The sequence below is a fragment of the Gigantopelta aegis genome, chromosome 15, assembly GCF_016097555.1.
Source record: "Gigantopelta aegis isolate Gae_Host chromosome 15, Gae_host_genome, whole genome shotgun sequence".
NCBI classification, from domain to species: Eukaryota; Metazoa; Mollusca; class Gastropoda; order Neomphalida; family Peltospiridae; genus Gigantopelta; species Gigantopelta aegis.
The window spans coordinates 19723173-19748079 of record NC_054713.1 but is presented as its reverse complement, the minus strand read 5'-3'; the positions used below and the strand labels follow the sequence as shown (position 1 = coordinate 19748079).

At 35.8% G+C, this 24907-nt stretch overlaps 1 protein-coding gene across 1 annotated transcript in view; it reads right to left on the bottom strand.

Moving 5' to 3' along the window:
- LOC121389705 overlaps window positions 1-24907 on the bottom strand; it is a 210274-nt gene that overhangs the window by 184707 nt on the left and 660 nt on the right. The window contains exons 2-10 of the mRNA XM_041521356.1: window positions 20658-20860; window positions 15318-15487; window positions 14454-14664; window positions 10352-10667; window positions 8755-8957; window positions 7704-7873; window positions 4750-5020; window positions 2838-3147; window positions 423-625 (exon numbers count right to left, since the gene is read on the bottom strand). Coding sequence (XP_041377290.1) covers window positions 423-625; window positions 2838-3147; window positions 4750-5020; window positions 7704-7873; window positions 8755-8957; window positions 10352-10667; window positions 14454-14664 — 1684 coding nt within the window. The 5' untranslated portion in view covers window positions 15318-15487; window positions 20658-20860. The remainder of the gene's footprint in view (window positions 1-422; window positions 626-2837; window positions 3148-4749; window positions 5021-7703; window positions 7874-8754; window positions 8958-10351; window positions 10668-14453; window positions 14665-15317; window positions 15488-20657; window positions 20861-24907) is intronic.

The window sequence follows — 24907 nt, the reverse complement described above, 5'->3', positions numbered from 1 at the left end:
AGTGATCAACTTTCTTCAAAAGTGGCAAACACGAAGTCCATTTCCCATATCATATATGCTAACTGGTAAATATATTTTCAAGTTGTAGATTTTCAGCAAAATTAAATCATCAAAAGTGAAATTCTTATCTTTCATGTGAAAATGCCAAAATACTGGCCACTCAAAATTGCATATCCTAACTGATAACATAATAAATGTTTTTACATTCCAAGACATTGTGAAAAAACCCATCCGGAAAACTGTATGTAGGACAGACGGACAAACGGATAGACAGACGGAGATGGAACCTATTAAAAGTGCTAATTAACAATTTAAATAATTTATTATGCAATTTAATTTTAAATACCTTAAGTTATTTAATTTCAATTTGTATTAAAAGACTGGCAGTTTGGCGTCACAGCTTAAACCGTCCATTTACTTACTTTCAACAAACACAGGATGTGTGGCGTTTTCCACAGTGGAGGAGTCAGGTAATGTAACTGTAAATTTAAACACACGCTTCTTTTCTGGACGGTCAAGGTAACTGGAGTGATAGTGAAATAAACCCTCAACAGACAGGTAGCCATTGACTGCTCTCAGATCTTTAGTCAATGTTGTTGGCCTTTGTTTCTCACCACAATAAAACCTGAAAATAATTTTAAATAACACAAAATACACACTATAGTAGGGGTCATTAAATAATTTAGCTCTGTTCTTTTTAATATCCACTCCACCCGTGATGTTTTGAAACACTAAAAGATCACTTCCCCTATAAAATTACATAATGCTAGTCAATCCCCACCCCATCCCTTTTTTCCTGTCATGACATAATTTGGCCAATATTATTGCAGTTTCTGTTACAAACTTTTACTTTCCTTTTAAATAAAGTGTTTCATGAAGTGTACCAAGAAAAGTTTTATAACTATTTAGATATCTTTTACTCTGATTATATATACTTGTTAAAATTTTACTTCAATCGTTTAGTGAAAACATGTTTGCAGTCCGTTCTCATTTTGATAATATTGTCGATGATGTAATGATTTTTATCTCCGGAAAATTGAAGTGGATTTCGCCTATGCACTTAACAAGGCAAAGTTTAGTGGAATACCGTGAATATTTCACCAGAATTGTCTCCTAACGTGACTACTGCTGATCTGTTTATATCAACTTTGGTTTGGTCGTCAGGTGGTGTGTGTGTGTGTGTGTGTGTGTGGGGGGGGAGACCACCTTAAAAAAATTTTAATTGCCAAACGAAAAAATCTGTCGCAATGTAGAAGCCTGATGATGTACATTTTGGCATTTAACTATTATTGGGAAGTATTGAAATTTTAGGCTTGGTATTGGTATGGGTATTTTGGGGGGCGATTTACCTCATTATCGATACATTATTTGATACCGATATCAAGCGGTATTTTCATCTAAATAAAATTAAATTCCATACACAAAGCCCTCATCTCGCTCTTCTTTTCAGTTATTTTGTGTTCGTCAGATATATTGTTAGTGCTTTACTAAATGGCAGATAACATTTTTCAATACCGAAATTTTAGTATTTTGAAAAAATTTCGGTATGGTAAATCGTTATTGACATAATACCGATTACCGAACAGTATATACAGTATACCGCCCAGTTCTATTGAAGGATGCATTGATGAATGCAAAGTATGTGTGTGCTTGTTGTGTGTGTGGTCCAAAGTACATAATAAATTAATAAAACCTTAAATTCATAAAGGTAAGCATATTCAATATTCCTATAATAAAAAAATAAAAATGTGTAAACTTTAAAAAACACAAAAACACACCAGAAATGTTTTAGGCCATTTTCTCATTGATGATACAACCATGATCAGGGATTTATTACTATACATACATATTTATACATTCATACATACATGTACATATACTCTATCGATAGGTATATATAAACATGGCTCCTAATTGTGCTATTTGGCACCTATAAAAAGAGAAGTAGGCACCATCTGGCTCCTGGGCAGAAGAGTTAACGTAGAGGGCTGTACATCAATATTATTTTTATGCTTAACAAAAACGTGTCCAACAATCTACAAATGATTTCTTATCCTGCTACCACTGTTTCTATCGACAGAATATGATGACGGATAAAGTAAAGTCATATCCTGCTACTCAAGTGACACCATATGCATAGCTATATTACAAAATCGCTCATTTGACCTCTAGGTTATCATACAATGTGGTTGAAATAACAGAAATAATAGTTTTCCCCCTTCATTTTTATAGTCTGCAGGATAAAGATAATATCTAGTTAATGACATCTGATATCTGCTTTATCCTGTTCAGGCCAAATGAGAAAAACCACTTGGTTGAGCCTCACGGAATTTCCCATTCTTACCTTCACAGGAAAAAGCAGATATCCGATGTCATCAACTAGTTATTCTCTATATAAAAGTACACATACATGTATCTGGACTATTGAAAGACAAAATATAATCAAATCACATTCCCCTGAGAAAGACGGCTTAACTAGGGCCTAAAACATCAGCCTCAAGTTCAGTCAGCAAATGATTTGCTAACATTCATGAACTACTTCATTAGTTCCTGAAGTGGTCATATGGTTTACCATGAAGCACATAAACCAGCCAAGCAGACATTTTTCTGCTTGGTCTGGCTGAACTCAGACCTGCATGGGCCCGTGCTTATAAAACGTTTAAGAGTCCAGACTCAATCTCTAATGATGTCACACGCATACAATATGTATAGCGTTGCCATGACGTTCACTTCTCAGACTCTATTAGAGTCTCGAGTCTAGACTCTAAAAGTACCAGGCCAGATATTAATTGTAATGGAAATACCAAACATGTTTTTTTCCCAAACAATGTCCTTACTTCGATTCATTTGACTGTGTAGTGTTTTTCCACTGACATAATTTGCCTCCAGCTATTTTCCACTGGTCAAAAGCTCCCAATATTTCTTGGTACACATCAACATCAACTGACTCTACAGTAAATGATACACTTGCTAGTTTGCCATGTTTTTCTGCAGTTATTCGAATGCCATTTAATTCCAAGAATGCCCCAATAGGGCTAATTATCTGATTTAGTGGAACACTGTAGATTTTTTTGGAATCCTCTGGGATTTTTGCTGGTGGGGAGTGTTTTACGTCAAAAACAATGCTGATTTGCTTCCAGTATTTCCCTGAAATGAAACAAAATAAAATTATCATTAAGTATTATTGAAGCCAAAATCTTCATAGGGCAGGCAATTTAACATTCTTTACCATGGGTTAGTACATGTATTACTATTAGATTTTTTGGAATCCTCTGGAATTTTTGCTGGTGGGGAGTGTTTTGCATCAAAAATAATGCTGATTTCCCCCCAATATTACCTGAAATAAAGCAAAATAAAATTAAGTATTGTTAAAGCCAAAATCTTCACTATAGATTAGTATTACTGTTTGATATATAGTAAGAGGTCTGCCATTTGTGGAAATTAATTCCTCTTTTTGTTGGAGCTCTACAAATAACAATTTCTCATGTAATATACAACACATATTTTCACAAAATATTAACAGTCAAAATAAAGACATAGTCATAGCATCCTTTTCCAACTGGTAGGAGACTTGATACACCAAGTTGCAATTTATATTGCAACTATACTCATTATGGAATACTGGAAGATCTGTTAAATTTTACTGCTCTGTTTGGAAAATCACTATTTCAGAAAATCTATGAAGATGAATAATTTGTTTATAAGAATTGTATCTTGGTTCATGATCTTTCTGTATGCAGTAAAGCTATAAGGAAGAAAACGAACAAACGATAAAATTGTAACACTCAAAAAATAAATACCAATAGTATGAAATATATTTCCATATGAAATGGATCTGTCATATAGTCCATTTGCATGAAAAGGAAACCAATGAATTGGCATATAACTCTATAATTAATAACATTAAAATTCATATAAAAATATATTATTTAGTTTTAAAGCAATACCAACTGAAATAAGTTGGGGGGGTTTATGAGAAAAAAAATTCCAGTGTAAATAAAAATGTTTCTTTACAAATTATCATCAAAGTGCATAGGCTAAATCTTATTTTACAATGCAGGTATGAAAATAACTAAAGACAATGTAGAGAACACACCTTTAGTCTCAGTGTACTGTATTATTGATTACTTCGATAGCAATGCAGCTAAGGCTAAGCTAAGCATTTTGTCTTCACCCCTGTATTAAAAATGAGATTAAAGGCATACTGTCACAGACCACTGACCTGTTTTATGGCCTAACAAAGTATTACTTAAAAATATATATATATTTGATTTGTCCCTAAACTTACTTTATTCAACCATCTACATAACCACCATACTCCACTTATTAATGATATTTTGTAAAAATAATTGAATTATGGCAATGGTCCATAATTCAAAAACTAACATTGCTGAGAGGGTTGACATGGATTTTACTCCATCATGATGTAGTTAAAGTGATGCAATAGTTAGATTTGGTTTGTAAAAATTAATGTAATTTTTATTTATTATTCATTAAAAGAGAAATAAGGTCCGTAAATCTGTGACAGTATGCTTTTAATCTATATAATTTAATGGCAATGTGTTACGAAACTTATTTATTTTCATACAAATATTTTGTAAAAAATGTTTTTTGATTTGGTATGGGTTTAAAACTTATTAATATGTTTTAACATAAGATTTAACATAGACTTTGTACATAGGTTGTAAACCAGTTGATTATTGTCAATAGCCCCTAACAATAGTAACAACAATTTTTTAATTATTTTACCTTGCACTTCAAATTCTGGGGAAAAAACAAAGTCATCTATTATTTTTTCCCCACCATCACCAACAAACTTCTGGAATTCTCTATAAGCACTTGGATGTTTGAACCACTTATCCTTATCCCCTATTCTGATTAGAGCGGCCATGAATTTCAAACCGTGATGAGAGTTCGAAATGGTGATGTTTGAGAAAGTTACTTTTCCAGCTGAGGATCTTTTTTGAATAATATAATCTTGCATATTGCTCATCATCATTTCTGGACTTTCCATAACAACCTGAAAATGAATAGAATGGTTTGAAACAAAAATAAAAGAAGAAAGCCAATTAAATAAAAAGTAGGTCAGAGACGGGTGTAGGATTTTTCCATGGAGAGAGTGCAACGGTTAAAAAGAACATCTAAAGTATTCAGGGAGGGCTGCAATGTATAAGAAGGGCACATCCATGTCATAAACCCATTTGATATTTATCATTACCCCGGTATTAACTCGGTTAATATTGTTTTGCTGTCAATGGGTCATTTGTTTCTAGCCAACAAGATTTGTATACCTGAGCGTAACGTTTTGATGAGATTTAGTTTGTAACATCAAACTACATTTGTGTTAATCGTGATGACTTCATACCGGTGGGGTGACTTCAGAACTTTGATTTACTAAATATCAAATTAAAATGGTATTTTAGAAGTGTTAAAGGATATATATATATACACACACAGTTGAATCCCGTTGGCTCAAACCCAGTCGTTGCTCGAGAAAGTGGTTGACCCATCGGGTAGTTTGACCTAACCATTTGGTCAACAACGTGTAACTCGGGACTTTGTTCGTTTCGAGCGCTGTGGTGTATTCAACCTTTCCGAGTTTGACTCAACAAGATTCTACTGCATATATATATATATATATATATATATATATATATATATATATATATATATATAGACAGACAGATAGATAGATAGATAGATAGATAGATATATCTCATGACATGTTACCCACTATAACGACAAATAAATACATTGAACATACTGGATTTTTGGAGCACATCAAATTTGAAAGAGGGTACACACACCTAGCACTTCCCTCTGGATTTGAACTTGTAATTCTTTCAATCATAAGAAAAGCAAGACGTAGTCGTCAATATCCCCTGCCCCCCTGCTAATGAAACGTGACTAAAACAGTGAAATTGGCAATTTGTTTCCATGGTAACAGAAAAATATTGAAAATAAAAACTCCCTCATAGCAAAAGGCACTATAGACTACTACAACATTATGTAACGTTATCATGAATAGATTTGGAATAGTCTTTCAGAAACAGTGAATTTGGTCGTTCTGGATATTTGTTTCCATGGCAACAAAAAAAATTTAAAAAATGAAAACTGTCATAGCAAAAGGTACTAGACCAATACATTATTACATGTATGTGTACAAAACGTTTCAGCAAATTAAACTTGTGCTCTGGAAATGGTGAATTTGGTCTTTCTGGCTATTTACATGTATGGGCTATTTGTTTCCATGGTAACAGAAAGAATATCAAAAAATAAAATAGCAAAAGGCACCACTAGACGACTAGATTAATGTGTGTATAAAGTTTCATGAAGTTATCTTGAATGATTTTGAGGTTGTACTCCAGTTGAATGGATAGTGCCTGTTTTAATACTCCCCATAATTTAAAATGTGTTGCGGGGGATAATAAAAAGTATTTAGAAAATCTGAATATACAATAGTTAAAAGAAAATGGTATGGAGGAAATGTACGCACTTGTGTTACTAACAAATAGTGGATCATGACCCGTGTCATACTGATGAAGAAAATTAAAACGTTTTCCAGCAAATAACCTTTCACCCCTAAAATGGTAATGGACATTATCAACCAACAGAGTTTACTACTGTAAATAATTTTATAATACTGTTGATTACTGTTCCATCTAAAAATCACAGAAATGACCAGGTACATAGTTCTAAAAAAAAGGAAATTATCACTTGGTTATTATGGGTGGTCGTTTTCGCTTGAACGCACTACCAAACCTACTATGCATTTTTTTCTTTGGACTTATGCAGAGGGGAAAATACTATATAACCCCATTTGCATTCTGTTAATTCACATTGAAATATGTTTAGTTAAAAGTTTATTATATTATCAGGGTATTTATGTGGTTTTACAAGTCAGACTGATCAAAGCTGAGAACAATCCACTCTGACTGGCAATTTATTTTGCCTTCTAGTTAAAAGTTCGAAACAGAGTAGTTAGTAACCAAATTGGTTTCATTTGAGAAATACTACATAACCAGGCTTTCTACCACAGGAAATAATTTGAGTACACATAATAAAAACAAAACCGACCATAAGTGCCCAAATTAGATGTTTATGGGTTTGAAATATTCTGAAATTCAACACTGCATTCCATGCACATGGGGCGGGATGTAGCCCAGTGGTAAAGCGCTCGCTTGATGCACGGTCGGTTTGCGATCGAGTCTTGTCAGTGGGCCCATTGGCCTATTTCTCGTTTCAGATAGTGCACAACGACTGGTATAACAAAGGCTGTGGTATGTGTTATCCTGTCTGTGGGATGGTGCATATAAAAGATCCCTTGCTACTAATGGAAAAATGTCGCGGATTTCCTCTCTATGACTCTGTCAAAATTACTAAATGTTTTGATATCCAATAGCCGATGATTAATAAATCAATGTGATCTAGTGGTGTCCTGAAACAAAACAAATTTAACTTCATGAACATGTATTTTGTCAAACTGTAAACAGCAGTTCTCAAACTATAACCATTCTAAAAATTAATTTTTAAAAAAAAACACAAAAAAAATGAATTAATTAATTTCCCCGAGTTTAGGGTTCGTAATTTTACCCTTCATACCCTCTGGCAGAAATCCTGATAACCTACTAATCGGTTAACGCTGTAGCTTATTGGCTGGGCGTGAATTCAAAGATAAGTATTATAATTCAGGAACATATCACCTGTGATCTGAATTCCGGAGATATTCTGAGAGCTACAATTGCTGTGGAATCGAGACCAGACGTCACAGTGTTGTTATTGATATCCACTATTTTTAGTGAAACATTAAATGGATTATTTTCTACAACCATGGTTGGAAAGTCTTTAGAAAACTGTATGGTCCATGCAGGAGCTGTAATAATAATAATGATAATAATAATAATAATAATAACAAGCATTCTGAGAGTACTGCAATATTTTCCCCTACCGGATCCAACACATTTTCGTATCTCCTAAGTTCAAGGGTCATAACTGTAAAAAACATGGGTAAATCGCCATGAAAGTTAAACTTGATTTAAAACATTAAATGATAAAGCTATATACTAAATTTCATCTCAGTGTAGTGGGTTTCCTCTCTTATTGTATATAATTTATTATATCAAAGTTTCTATATTAAAATTACTAAATGTATTCAATTGGTCCGAGTGAAACAAATACAACAAAACAAGAGGTTTATTGAGCTCTATTTAAAATGTTTAAACTAAATAATAAAAATTCACAAATTTCCATTTTCAAAATATCCATTACTTTATGAAGACTGCCCCAGAGAACCATGCATGTAGGACCAAGTTTCAGAACTATCAAATCAAAACTCTAGAAGAAAGACTTTTAAATTTTCAATTTAAATTTTAAAAATACTTAAGACAAAATTTTAAATTCTTAATTTCCAAAATATCTTTCTTTTAGTTTGTGGAGGTGCCCCAAAGGATCATTGTACCATGTTTCAGAACAGTTCAATCAAACTGTAAGAGAAGACAGACTTTACAGGAAAAGGTGACAGACGGACAGATGGACAGACAAAAACAGATGTATGTCTGAAAAATCAGTATAAAAAAAGCTCCACTGACAAATGTTATAGTGATGACAATAAAAGCTCATTAAGCATGGTAACTAATGAATTTATGATGCAATGTAATTGTAAGTTCCATAAATTATTTAATTTCAATTGAAATAGAAATATTGGCAATTTGGCAGATGATACATGTAGCTTAATTAAATGCTTCATTTGCTTACTTTCAACAAGTACAGGATGTGTGGCATTTTCCACAGTGGAGGAGTTGGGTAATGTAACTGTGAATTTAAACACACGCTTTTTGGCTGGAAGGTTAAGGTAACTGGAGTGATAGTGAAATAAACCCTCAACAGACAGGTAGCCATTAACTGCTCTCAGATCTTTGGTCAATGTGGTCGGGCTTTGTTTCTCACCACAATAAAACCTGAAAATAATTTCAAATTATCAGACATGTAATAAATCACATTCCCTTGAGGAAAGCAGCTAAATTAGCTACTACCAATTAATTGTAATGGAAATACGAGCAGGCAAAGTAAGCGAAAACTTCACTTTAACCAGCTTGACTTCACTGTGCCAGTAATTGTAAGGTGAAATATGTGTTGCCTTTTAAAAATAGTGACCACTTGCATTTTTCACAATAACGGACGAATGGTGAAGAACTTGATTAACACCTATGAATTCCTATAATAATTAAGTGTTAAGTGTCTGAGAATTCGAAGCGACACTGGTGCCACAAAATCATGTGACAAGGTTCAATACACCAATAAATTATATTCATTTGGAGCAGCAGACGTTAATGTAAATGCAGGTCTAAGTCGCCAGAATGCGTCCACTGTAATTTTAAACAAAATGCGACAAAGTGCGGCTCATAAGCGATCTTCACACCTTCACGGTTACTAGTACCCATGGCATTCAGTCCGATATCTCCACAGTGTATCAGTTAAGAAATTGTGACTGTGGAACGCATTTAATTGTCTCTGGGTAATTTAAGCTTGACACTAGTAGATTAATCTACTAGGACAATACTCAGTATGGAATAGTAATGAAATGAAAACCGAAGAAGAAATTGTGAGAATGAATTCCGAGTGGTTAAATTAATAGTTTTTAGTTGCATTTTATTATTTTTAAAGAAGGCAACATGTGGATTTTTAGAAACCTCTAGAGCACTCATCCATCAATTAGCTGTACAGACTGTAAAAAATATAAAAAATAAAAATTACAGACTGTAAAAGGTGCACATTTATTCATCGGCCACTTGTGACCTTAATTTTTAAACACTAAAGTATATTTTTCACCTAAAATCCTAGTTTCAACCCGTAAAAATGGGCAGTAAGTTTGGTTAATTTACAAACATGTAACAAATTTGGATACAACAGAGTGAAACAAGAGTCAGTGATGTTGAAATATCCTTAAAAATAGACTAAAACGCAACCACATAACCATTACTTCTCAGATGCACATGCATTTTAAAAAATATGAAAAATGCATTTTGTGGTAATAGAAACACCAGGATGGCAAGAAAAAACTATTTGGTTTTATGGAAATGGATAATCTAAACAAAGTAAGTAATGTTTGATTTCAGTGATCATAAACAGTTCTAAATAGAAATATGCCTTAGTGCTTAAAAACTAGGGTCAGTCCCTTTAAGAGTTCGCTTTTGACTATTCCCATGTGTGGCCGCTTAAGACAGATTTAACTGTATTGGGTTAAGATAACTTCTTCTTAAGTCTCCCTCCTGTTAAAAACTTTGCCCTCTCTAAAGTTTAAGAGAGAAGTGACTTCTCTCATTGATTTTTACCTGGCATGAGGCCTGCTTACTTTAAATCATCTGACTCTTTAGTAGTGACTTTCCACTGACATAAGATGCCTCCATCTTTTTTCCACTGGTCAACACATCCGTCAATTTTTTTGTACATGGCAACATCAACAGACTCCACAGTAAATGGTACGTTTGCTAATTCGCCATATTTTGCTGTAGTTACTCGAACACCATCCATTTCCAAGAAGGCACCAATGGGACGGCTAATCATTTCGTTTAATGGAACACTGTATTCTTTTTTGGAATTATCTGGAATTTTCACTGGTGGAGACGATTTTGTGTCAAAAACAATGTTGATCTCACCTAATGGTATAGCTGAAATAAAGTAAAATAAAATTATCAGGAAATATTATTAAAGCCAAAATGTTCATTGCACAGATAACACCACTATAGAGCACATTATTGATTTATTAATTTTATTTATTGGCTATTGGATGTCAAACATTTGGTCATTTTGACAGTCTTAGAGAGGAAACCCGCTACATTTCTTCAATAGTAGCAAGGAATCTTTTATATGCACCATCCCAGACAGGATAGCACATACCACGCCCTTTGATAACCAGTCGTGGTGCACTAGCTGGCTGGAATAAGAAATAGCCCAATGGGCCCACCGACGAGGATCGATCCCAAACTGACAGCGCTTTACCACTGGGCTACATCCCACCCTCATGAACTAGTAGTGTCGTTTGATTTATAGTACGAGGTCTGCTATTCGTCGGAGTTCAGTGTTCAAGATTAACGGTATCCCGATATCCCAGAATTTAATTTTGGATACCAGACTTCAAGAACCCAGTATCCCACCGGGATACCATATAATACTAAATTCTCAGGTGGAATACCAGATTTTGAAATGTTAGTATCCAACTGGGATACTGCCCAAAAATTTTAATCTCGAACACTGGAGTTTGTCTTTTTATTGGAGCTTTACAAATAATTTCTCATGACTGTATTAATACATTTTGCAAGATTTTCCACCGACAAAATAAAGCTAAAGTCATATCATTCTTTTCTTTAAAAATAAAAATGTGCTTCAAACAAGGTAATGATTACAAACGTTTATAATAGTATATATTGACCAGTTTTCATTTTAACCCAAATGTCCACCAGTTAAAACTATAAACAGATCAAACATGTCTATATTTTGTTTACATCCATCAAATGTCAGGATGTGACTTCATCGTAAAAGATTTTTAAGGCCAAATCTAACATTTTGTTTTAAAGTAGTCGATAAAAATTAGTTATGAAGTACAACAAAAATATTTAGTTTTCTCACCTGTCTTTGGTAGTATTTTAGCTATGTACAGACACTCATAATATGTAGTCCTGTATCATGGTTTAAATTATTGCTTTGTTGCACACCATACAACAAACATGTTTTTTTTCTAATGTATCCTACATGTATATTACATAGAAGATAATAAACGAGATTCCAGTTATTATTAAATTTGTGTCCCGAGTGAAATAATTTTCAGTTGTCACAAGATTTAGCGAATGACAAATGAAAATTATTTCACGAGGGACATAAATTTAATAATAACCGGTACTGAGTATGTTATTCTATTTATTACCCGAGCTATTTTTTCTCTAAAAGCCTTTGTTTGGCAGTCAATATATAATTTGACCCAAAACAAATTAGAACAGAAATGTCTTTTTGAGTTTTTTATATTCATATAGGCATTCTATATAACATATTAAAAATCCGCTCTCGAAACTGTGTGCTAAATATGAATTTTGGGGGCTAAAAAGTTGAAAAGTAATAAAATTGGAGATTTAAAAAATATTTGTACAAGTTTACATTTTACCATTAGTAGCAAAGGATCTTTTATATGCAATATCTCACAGGCAGGATAGCACATACCACAACCTCTGATATACCAATTGTTGTGCAATGCTGGAACAAGAAATGGGTGGGTCAGTGGATCCCAGACCGACCATGTGTGCATTCTGCCCCAGGATTGGACAGACAGTCCACTGCATTGTATCAAGAGTTGTTTTCTGAACTAATACACTTGTAATACACTAATACTAATTCATAAAGGGGAGGGGGGGATTTAGCTCAGTCAGTTGAGTTTTCGCCTGAGGTGTTTGTGTCGCAAGATCGAACCACCTTGGTGGATCTATTCAACTGATTGGGGGTTTTCTCATTCCCTGTAGTATGTGCTTTCCTGTCTGTAGCAAAGTGCATATGAAAGATTGCTTGCTGCGAATGGAAAAATATAGACTGTTTACTCTAATGATGTGTCGGAATTAACAAATGTTTGACATCCAATAGCCAATGATTAATCAATCAATGTGCTCTAGTGGTGTCATTAAACAAAACAAACTTTAAAGGAATGCTCGCACAAGGCCTTTGGACTGGTATGCATATTCAACGATATATAATGCACATTACTGCTTAATATCAACAAGTATATTATTATCTTTAATTAATAAAACGTTTAAATGTGACGGCTAGTATATATAACGGGCGCAGATGTTTTGTTCCATTCGAGTGAATATATGCCCTCTGGCGAGTCAGTGGTTATGTAATACTTAATGCGTAACGTCGGGAATGAATCTTAGAACTAGAGAAACAAATGTACCTGCTTTTTGCAGGATGATAAAATAGCCATGGATTGCAATGTTCTGTAATAATATCCATCCCAGTAAGCCAGCAATAAGTATATATTATTGTTCAATACAAAATAAACCACCATTGTCAAAGTGGCTACACAACAAGTCGAAATAATTGTACCATGTTTTGTCATGCATTAACCTACGTACTGAAATGATACCCAGAGTGTTTTCTTAGTTAACTGGTCTTTCTGATTCGCTGGTGTGTATTTGATAGGTAACCAGATGAGCCAATTAATTACTGCTGTCTAGACACAAAAAATACATACCAGTATTGTATCACCCCTAAAATTGTAATGGACATGATTTATTACTGTAAATAGTTCTGTAAAACTATTAAGTAGAATTTCCCATCTAAAATCACAGAACTGACCAATTATGTAGTCCCAAACAAAATAAAAATATCACTTGGGTATCGTGGGTTGTTGTTTTTACTCCAACATAGTATACCAATAGGCCTAATAGTGTAAATTTTTCCTTTGGATTATTTAACAGAAAAAACTACTATAACCCCATTTCGTTCCTTTAATGCAACTTGATATATACTCTTCAAAATAAGAATTTACAATTGCCAAAATTGTAAGGTATATTAGCTGTGGGGAATGGTTATATGATAATCGTGAATTAATTGGGCAAACATTACAACCGGTAGTTCAGTATTACAGTAGGTTTTATGACCACCAAAGATCTTGAAGGACATTTATTTAATCAGTAAATCGCAAATTCAAACAATAAAAATGACTAAAAACAAAACAACAACAACTGGATGATTAACAGAATGAAAAAGATTGACAGAAATAATATTCCACAGTCATTAATTGACCTTCCTGGAAATTGTCAAAATCAAGAATGACACCCCACGCATGTGTACGGGGAAACTGCGTAATGCACGTGCAAACTATGGAATGTGTTTCGGTGTGTTGACAAACAGAACTGAACGTTGTTTACTAGGATGTCTGTGGTCAAAACATATGTTCGGTCTAATAGTTGATATTAATATTAATATTTCAGGTTCCCCTACTTTTTGTGAAGAGTATATATATAGTTAAATAATTTATTATATTATCATGTCATTTATGTTGTTTTACAAGTCAGCTTGAACAAAGCAAAGTGCCTTGTTGTAAATTACTGTTTTTGTTTACACTGTGTATACAGGAGATGTTCGGAGCTGATGTCACTTCGCCTCAAGCTAGAGTACCGGACGCCTCGAAAACAAAAGTAAATGGCTGCCCCCAGTTAGCAGGAATAATCATGTTATTTTACTCTAAAATTACGTGTTTTTCATTTGTTAAAGTGTCAGTATGTATTGATGGTCTGGGTATGCATCTTTCCAACACATAAGGCTCATGTTTGAGTTTACTCTCCATTTAACTTTTAATTTATAAGTGTACATTGCTTCAATATTGGGTGCTTTGTACACTTTATACACAGGCTGTCAAAATAATAATTGTGAACACCCCTAACACAAGAAAAATTGCATTACTTTACCTCTCACTTGAAATTTTGGGGAAAAAACCACCGGATCGGTTTTTTTTTTTCCACCATCACCAACAAAATCCAACTTATCATCTATTCTTTTGAGCGTGGCCATGAATTTCAAATCAGAACTAAAGTTGACAATACTGATGTTTGAGAAAGTCACTATTCCAGCTGAGGCTGTTTTTGGAGTCACAAAATTAGCAATCACCGAACTTGACATCTGGAAATGAACAGTTCTAATGGTGTTGAATGAAACAATCAACAAGAAAATCACCAATCCATATTTGGGTGGGAAAAAGAGGCTCTTTTTGTGCGACATGATGGTTGAAAATTCAAAGTCCAGTGGCGGATCCAGAAAATCCATTTAGGGGGGCCCCAGTGACATGAGGCGGAATGCCAAGGGAACTTTGGGGGAGGTTTGGAAGGGGTAGTAAATAAGTACTATTATCATGCCTGATGGCTAGTGAAAAAAAAGTTGTCAAATGCTGCATTTAAGTCTAGTTTGTAAATATGAATATCCTGGCCCTGCCCCTAACTCCCAAATCTTAATGTTTTTAAACTCTATCTCCCACTTTGGGTGACATATCTGATTATTACCATTAGTAAAATTGTATTTACTTTAAAGTAAAGTAGGGCTAGTGGATTTTTAATCGTGGCTAGTAAATTTTTTAAATTTAATACTGATCCCATGGCTAGTGGATTTTATAAAAATTCTAGAAGCCCTGATAAAGATGATCTAGCTTACTCAATACTGTTACAAAACCGGTTCCTACTTTTCAATTTCCTTCTATCAAGATGAGACATATTCAGGGGTAGAGCACTCACCTGAGCTGTGATTTTAAGATAATAATTATTAAAATTCAGAACCATCACCTGTTTGCCGGATGTTGATTGTAGTTGGAGAGCTACCCATGCTATAGAATCGAGACCGGTAGTCACAATATTCTTGTTGAAATCCAGTACTTTCAGTGAAACATTAAATGGAACCGTTGCTAGAACTGTGGTAGGAAAATCTTCAGAAAACTGTATGGTCCATGCAGGTGCTGTAATTATAATTAAAAAATTAATATTAATATTAATAAATTAAATGTAATAATACATGTAATAATAAAACAATAATAATTTAATAATAAACAAAAACCAATATATACTGAATGACAAAGAAATGTGTGTAAATACAACTAATCAGTACATATAATCACCAGCCTGAGTGTAAATTACATTATATATGATATTAAAGTTTGTTTTGTTTAACGGCATCACTAGAGGACACTGATTTATTAAACATTGGCTATTGGATGTCGAACATATGGTAATTTTGACATATAGTCTTAGAGAGGAAACCTGCTACATTTTTTCATTAGGAGCAAGGGATCTTTTATATACACCATCCCACAGACAGGATAGCACATACCACAGCCTTTTACTACCAGTCATGGTGCATTGGCTGGAAGGAGAAATAGCCCAGTGGGCCCACCAACGGGGATCGATCCCAAACCCACCACGCATCAGGCAAGCACTTTACCACTGGGCAATTAAATAAATAATCGGTTCAGAAATAAATAACTTGCAGTAAATTTCATAGTATGAAAAAAGGTGTTCCCTGTGGGAAGGACTATAGTAGTGCAGGGCACAATATCTCACGTGAACCGCCGTTCTGTTCGCGTGTCGGTTAGGCAAAATTAAATTTACGCGAACCGCAAATCGGTTACGTCGTGACCTGTAGACGTTCAGAAATTAAAACTTGCAGACTTCACGATTACAGTAAGTTTATTCATGCAGACATACTACTAGTATTCCGACAAATGTTTTAGACTGAGTTTTAGATACTTGATGTGCAGCAAACCTGTAGCCAAGGGTATATTGCAACGGTTGTAACTTGTGACCGAAGACTCAGTATAGAGTCGAGCCAAAAGTTGTAAAGAAATGTGCACGGATCGCTAAGGCGCCTAAATTATCTGCTGCTATATGTAGACATAATATTGGATTGCCTATAATTTCAGAAAGGTTGAAAATGCAAAAATGTCACAAAAGCTGAAAAATACTAACATCGCATAATGAGCTTTAAATAACAAACATTTGGAACGTCACTGTAGTATAGAAGTACCAGCGATAAAGTGAAAGTAGCATCACCACCGCAAAATATTGGTGTCAAATTATTGTGGTCTTTCTTTTTATGTCATTTGTTGCTTGGGTTTTTGGTGGGTGGTTTTTCTTCTTTTTCAGTCTGCTGTATACTAAATTTTACATATCAGTGACAAATGGTAGCCTTTATTTGTTATTTATAAAAGAAAATCATACACCAGGGAATGGGCATTTTTCCTCCAAATGTATCTATTTTGTTTCAGTACTGGGCTGATATTTAGTCATTTTACAATAGCGTTAACTTCCGCAAGCTGCACAGAAGTTATAGAATACGGTGGCCCAATGTCCGAGGACAGTGGTTTTTAGATTCGGGCAACTAAAAATTACTTTTTGCGATCCCGATGGCAAATGGTGAATAATAATAATAATAATAAATCTACAACGCTACGATCGTACGAAAACAAAAGAAACATCTACAAGTCACTTCTTTCGATTTGCAAGCATTAAAGAAACTGTTCTATAAAACATTTTATTTTGTATTTTGTTTTAACTTTATGTTTGAGCTAAAAATTATGTATTTAAATATAATTTCAACGTAACTTTGAGGTAACCAATCAGGTAATCCACAGGTTACGCAAATATAATTCACGTAACCGAACAATTGGTTACCTAGGTAAAAACCACGTGAACCGACTTCCGGTTACCTCAGACTTCGAAATATTGTCCCCTGGTAGAGCTACCTACTTATGATCCGTTTTCTTTTTATTACGTACACTGGCAGAAAACCCAACAAGAGAAAGTAGTAGAAACCTGCTGCCAACACAGGCCACTCCTACTGATAAACACAGCCCATGGTAATCAACAATGTCATGTAGTTTTTAATTCTACACAGCACTTATTTTCTTTTTATTACGTACACTGGCAGAAAGCCCGACAAGAGAAAGTAGTAGAAACCTGCTGCCAACACAGGCCACTCCTACTGATAAACACAGCCCATGGTAATCAACAATGTCATGTAGTTTTTAATTCTACACAGCACTTATTTTCTTTTTATTACGTACACTGGCAGAAAGCCCGACAAAAGTAGTAGAAACCTGCTGCCAACACAGGCCACTCCTACTGATAAACACAGCCCCATGGTAATCAACAATGTCATGTAGTTTTTAATTCTTCACAGCACTTATTTGCCTTGGACTATATATTCAGGGGTTTTTTTCAATGGTATATTTTTTTTGCTGTGGACATTTTCCTAATTGCAGGGGTTGTAAATAAATAGTAATGGGTGTTTTATATGCACTTTGCTGTAAACAGACAGGACTGTGACATACATGATACCAACCCTCTACCGTAACTTTTCCAACTAGGAGCCAGATGGCACCTACTTGATTTATATATAGATACAGTAACGAACATGCTAAGAACGAAATACTGCATAGAACGAACTGATCGTAAAGTCCCATTTATCTCCCTATACATTAATAACCAACTTATGCAAATGTGTATACAACGAACTACTGCTATAACCAACTAACTATCATGGTCCCTTCCAGTTAGTTATAAGAGTACATTACTGTAGTATGAAATGTTAAAGTCACTAAATGGTTGCTGGATACATACGGTATATATTTATCCTGCAATCATTGTCTACATTGGGATACCGGCCTCGGTGGCGCAGTGGTTAAGCCATCGGACTACAGGCTGGTAGGTACTGGGTTCAGATCCCAGTCGAGGCATGGGATTTTTAATCCAGATACCGACTCCAAACCCTGAGTGAGTGTAGGTGTAAACCACTTGCACCGACCAGTGATCCATAACTGGTTCAACAAAGGCCATGGTTTGTGCTATCCTGTCTGTGGGAAGATAAAAGATCCCTTGCTGCCTGTCGAAAAAAGAGTAGCCTATGTGGCGACAGCGGGTTTCCTCTTAAAAACAGTTTTTTTTATAGAGTTAAAATATGGTTAATTTCAAGAATATTTTTTTAGGTAAAGACTATAATGTTGTAGCCACTTTGTATAAGAATCAGCAATTGGCTAATTTAGAAATGGACAGAGTGAGCCCTGGTGACCTACATGTAGTCCTGACTTGACTCAATACCATATACTATTTTCAATATTTCCATCGTTTAAGTAGAGTATATACAAATAGCATTTTGCATCACAGTAAAGATATGAAGCATGAACATTTATATATGAATTACATGTAGTTTAAAAACAATTTTTGGATATGACAAAATATAGCTTGCATCTTAGAAAGAAGGAAGGAAATGTTTTATTTAACGACGCACTCAACACATTTTATTTATGGTCATATGGTGTCAGACATATGATTTAGGACCACACAAAGATTGAGAGAGGAAACCCACTGTCGTCACTTCATGGGCTACTCTTTTCGATTAGCAGCAAGGGATCTTTCATATACACCATCACACAGACAGGATTACATGCACATACACTGCCCTTTAATATACCAGTCGTGGTGCATTGGCTGGAACAAGAAATAGCCCAATGGGATAACTGACAGGGGATCAATCCCAGACAGACCGCGCATCAAGCGGACGCTTAACCACTGGCTATGTCCCGCCCACTAAAATGATTGAAATAATGCATCTTGTACGACGTCATACTACAAAAGCAACCGGCCTCGGTGGTGTCGTGGCAGGTCATCGGTCTACAGGCTGGTAGGTACTGGGTTCGGATCCCAGTCGAGGCATGGGATTTTTAATCCAGATACCGACTCCAAACCCTGAGTGAGTGCTCCGCAAGGCTTAATGGGTAGGTGTAAACCACTTGCACCGACCAGTGATCCATAACTGGTTCAACAAAGGCCATGGTTTGTGCTATCCTGCCTGTGGGAAGCGCAAATAAAAGATCCCTTGCTGCCTGTCGTAAAAGAGTAGCCTATGTGGCGACAGCGGGTTTCCTCTAAAAAACAGTGTCAGAATGACCATATGTTTGACGTCCAATAGCCGATGATAAGATAAAAAATCAATGTGCTCTAGCGGCGTCGTTAAATAAAACAATTTTTTTTTTTTTTACTACAAAAGCACTGTTAGATTAACGGTACTTATTTTGTGTACATGTACAGTGAAACCCCTCAAAACCAGACAGCCATGGGACCAAGGAAAAAGTCTGGTTTTGAGGGGTATCCAGTTTACAGAGGTTTCAGTATTGAGGTAAACCGTTTGTTGGTTGGTGTTCTCTACTGATATAGTAACTAATAAAACTGCCAAAAATAGGTACACTTTCAAACTTTCGAATTATTTTAAGTTTATCATCAGGCGATAATTCAACATGGCGGCATTTCGCTGGACGTTCCGACATGTCCAAAGTAAATACTAAAATGAAACACTGTTGACAAATTTTCCACCAAACCAAGCCAAACAATTTTACTCTTGGTTACTCTTTATTTTGTTGAATAAACTTTGCAAAGATAAAAAAAAAGAAATAAAAAAAGGATTCAAACAATTGGAAAATTTAATTAAATTCCTAGTTGGTTTGCCGTTCATTGCGATAATCGTGAGACGTACATGTAGGCTATAAAAAGGAGCTCAATCAAATACGTAAGTTAATCTAACTTTGTAACAATTGAGCTCAGAATAAAGTGAGTACATGTGTTTCCTCCAGTTATTTAAACATGAAAGCTGTTAATTAATCTCTTAAGTGGTATTTGTCAACTGCACAACAGTAACACTGGAGCATGCGCACATGTAATTAGCTCTGCATACGTAATCACGTTATCGGCTGAGTGGGTACTCAAAGTAATTAGCTCTGCATACGCAATCACGTTATCGGCCGAGTGGGTACTCAAAGTATAAGTAATGCAGTAATGATTAACGTCAGTGTGACCGTCTGGTTTTCTGAGGTAAAATTTGCATTAAAGGAACACAATGGGAGTGGATAATATTGTCCGGTGCAGTTAAGAGGGGTCTCCGGTTTAGAGGGGTAAATTTTAGTGTTAAAAGATACGCAAATCACAGGACCATGTAAAACGTCCGGTTTTGAGGGAATTCCGGTTTACTGAGGGTCCGGTTTTGAGGGGTTTCACTGTACCATAAATTATTTAAGCTTGTATTTAAAAAATTGGTAAGTTGGCAGATATATATGACAGCTAAATGCTCCATTTACTTACTTTCAACAAGCACAGGATGTGTGGCGTTTTCCACAGTGGAGGAGTCGGGTAATGTAACTGTAAATTTAAACACACGCTTTTTGGTTGGAAGGTTAAGGTAACTGGAGTGATAGTGAAATAAACCCTCAACAGACAGGTAGCCATTGACTGCTCTCAGATCTTTGGTCAATGTTGTTGGCCTTTGTTTCTCACCACAATAAAACCTGAAAATAATTTAATGTGATATGGTACACATGGCACAAAATTCACACTCAAGTCATAATCAAATTATACATGTATACTCCACCATGTCTTTGTGTATTGCATACAATTCATGAAAATCCCTGAAATTAAAACTGTACAACTCCATTAGCATATAATGATGATCTATAGTGAAACCTCTTAAAACGTCTGTAAACCGGAATTCCCTCAAAACCGGATGTTTTACAGTCCCTTTTTAAAAATCAGGACAGAATTTAATCTCTGTAAACTGGATCCCTCTTAAAATCAGACATTTGACTTGGTCCCTAGGGTGTCCGGTTTAGAGGGGTTTCACTGTATATATAAATGTACAAACAAACATTCTAAGAGGACTGCTAAAGCAATAGATTTCTTTTACTGGGCAAAACAAATTTTCATATATATATCTTAAGTTCAAGGGCCATAACTCTGTGTCTGTGAAAAATAGGTAAATCACCACAGCAGTCAAATTTTATCTGTAGCACAACATGGTAAAGCTATATACAAAATTTCAGCTCAATATCTTGAAACAAATGTCAAAAAAAATATTTGTGGGACAGACAGACGGACAGAAGGACAGAGATGAAACCTATATTCTCTCATCCTCAGGTATATGGGACAGAGCTATCCCATGAAAGAAAGCTATGTAAGAAATTTCTATGTCTCATCCTCAGGTATATGGGACAGAGCTATCCCATGAAAGAAAGCTATGTAAGAAATTTCTGTCTCATCCTCAGGTATATGGGACAGCTATCCCATGAAAGAAAGCTATGTAAGAAATTTGTATCTCTCATTCTCAGGTATATGGGACAGAGCTATCCCATGAAAGAAAGCTATGTAAGAAATTTCTATCTCTCATCCTCAGGTATATGGGACAGAGCTATCCCATGAAAGAAAGCTATGTAAGAAATTTCTATGTCTCATCCTCAGGTATATGGGACAGAGCTATCCCATGAAAGAAAGCTATGTAAGAAATTTCTGTCTCATCCTCAGGTATATGGGACAGCTATCCCATGAAAGAAAGCTATGTAAGAAATTTGTATCTCTCATTCTCAGGTATATGGGACAGAGCTATCCCATGAAAGAAAGCTATGTAAGAAATTTCTATCTCTCATCCTCAGGTATATGGGACAGAGCTATCCCATGAAAGAAAGCTATGTAAGAAATTTCTATGTCTCATCCTCAGGTATATGGGACAGAGCTATCCCATGAAAGAAAGCTATGTAAGAAATTTCTGTCTCATCCTCAGGTATATGGGACAGCTATCCCCTGAAAGAAAGCTATGTAAGAAATTTGTATCTCTCATTCTCAGGTATATGGGACAGAGCTATCCCATGAAAGAAAGCTATGTAAGAAATTTCTATCTCTCATCCTCAGGTATATGGGACAGAGCTACCCCATGAAAGAAAGCTATGTAAGAAATTTCTATCTCACATGGGATATCACATGCTTGTGCTTAATATGATGTTGTTGATAATATGACGTCATATTAATGCGAAATGGTGATATGAGGTCATCAGACAACAATTTTAAATTAATATTTTGTTATTAAAACCTTCATTATAACAGCTATCTTGTTCATTTGTAGTGTTAAATTATATTCACAAAAATTAAAAATAAAACACAGTATTTATGATAATGTAGTTTATTTATGACAAAATGGTCAAATAAAAAAAGTTACTTTTTCAGCCATCTTTGTTCTTGTAAAATATGTTTATTTATTATATACATAGTAATGAAATATATAGATCTACGGAAACCATAAAAGTCATATCTGGTGAAAAGTCATATTTTCACTGTTTTTTAGCTACAGTGAAAATATAGAAATCGTATTTACTTTTTTGTAAAAGTGCATGATTAAATTATCTCCCTTTGTCTTGTTACTTTGTATTTAAATTTGATGATTACCAATGCATCTGATCGTATTTGAAAAATGAAAAAATGTAATTTAAACAACTGTACCTATAAAAAAGGGATACGATGTGCAATTACAATAAAATATCTAAAACGAATTGAATACGAAGCTAAATAATGCTGACAATGTAGTGTCATCGAATGTAAGTGTAAGAACTTTTGAGTATCGCTTTGTCAGGTATGTTTGCACTGCAGTATTGTTAAATAAATGTTAATAAAGATAAATTTTATTCAAATTTCTTTTTAAAAGTCTATGGTCAAGTAAATTTTCTGGCAAAGTTCCATAGAAAGAAATATATCATGATGTTACATGTTTTCGATAGGACAAGCGAAAGATATTACCAAAAAAGCAAAAGATATTGTCAAAAATTAGAAAATATGTATATAATAAATGGACCATTTCATGGTGTTTTTTCACACTCGTGATGTGTAAAAATAATATACTCTTCAAAAGAAGAAACGCAAAACCACATTGTCGTAACATTTGGAGAATTGATTTAATTATTGAATGGTGAGTCCGATAATTACAAAATGTTGCAGGATTGTTCACAATTCACTCTAGTCCATTGTGAGTAAGTGATAGGACACACCACCAAGGTCAAGGTCATCTGGAGTCAATACCGGGTGTGGCCTCCGCGTGTGTTGACAACTGCCTGGCACTGCCTGCCCATTGAAGCAACCAGAGTACGGATGACGTCCCGGGGGATGGTGGCCCACTCGGCCTGCAAGGCTGCTGCCAGCTTGGGCAGGGTCTGGGGCTGTGGTTGTCGCTGTCGGAGGCATCGGTCCAACTCGTCCCATAGATGCTCAATTGGGTTCAAATCCGGTGATGTCGATGGCCAAGGAAGGACATTAATGTTGTTGTTCTGTAGGAAAGCCGTTGTGAGACGTGCTGTGTGAGGCCTGGCGTTTTCATGTTGGAACACTGCGTTGGCGTTGGCCATAACTGGAACGATGTGTGGCCGGAGGATCTGGTCAATGTAGCCCTGTGCATTCAGGTTGCCCTGCACGTGGACCAGGTGAGTTCTGCCAGTGTGTGAGATGGCTGCCCACACCATGACACTACCCCCGCCGAATCTGTCCACTTCCTGCACGCAGTTTGCCGCATAACGTTCACCACAACGCCTATACACGCGACATCTTCCATCCTGACGTCGGAGCAGAAATCGGGACTCGTCACTGAACCACACCTGTCTCCATCGCAGTTGAGGCCATTGTCGATGAATCTGGCACCACTGCAGTCGGAGTCGACGGTGTTGTGGTGTTAAGATGACACCTCGAACTGGACGTCTGGCACGAATTCCTACCTCACGTAGGCGGTTCCGTACGGTCTGGTCGGATATCCTGCGCAAACCTGGTATTGCTGCGGCTGTGGAGGTGGCAGTAGTCAATCGTTCCCGAAGGTGGCGTACCCGGATGTAGCGGTCCTGCCCGGGGTAGTGACCCGTGGTCGACCGGATCTAGGGAGGTCACGTGTTGATCCATGTTGCTGGTAACGGTCCCACAGTCTGGAGATGGTGCTTGGGGACACATGGAATGCCCTGGCAACGGCCGTTCTGGATTCGCCTGCGTCTAGTCGGCCGATGGCATTGTTTCTCTGCGGTTCACTGAGACGTGGCACGTCCTGGATTGTCAACTGTCGGCCAGATACAGAGGCCAGGCAAGCGAACACCCTGCACTTTTATACTGTCGGTGTTCATGTTGCACGTGCAGACAACGCACGTGCAGTGGTGACATGGTTTGCATGTGGCTGCGTTTTTGCGAATATTCACATTTTGGAACTTCATTGTACAGTAGCTGCGTTTTATCGAATGTAACCGTGGGAATGTGTTTGGGACATGCAATGACCTTATATTCACAAAGCATGAACCGGTAGGAAACATAAAATCGGAGTTATAACCCATTTGTACCCTTTTGCGTTTCTTTTTTTGAAGAGTATATTCGTGAAAATATGGTTTTCACACATCACTTGTTGGCATAAAAATCATATTTGAAAAAACCCATGAAATAGCCTCTATTTACTGAATGGATGAGAGAAAAAGACTCCATCATATGCAGTCAGTGGTGAAATGTTTGACACACACACAGACACATACACACACAAACAGACACACACA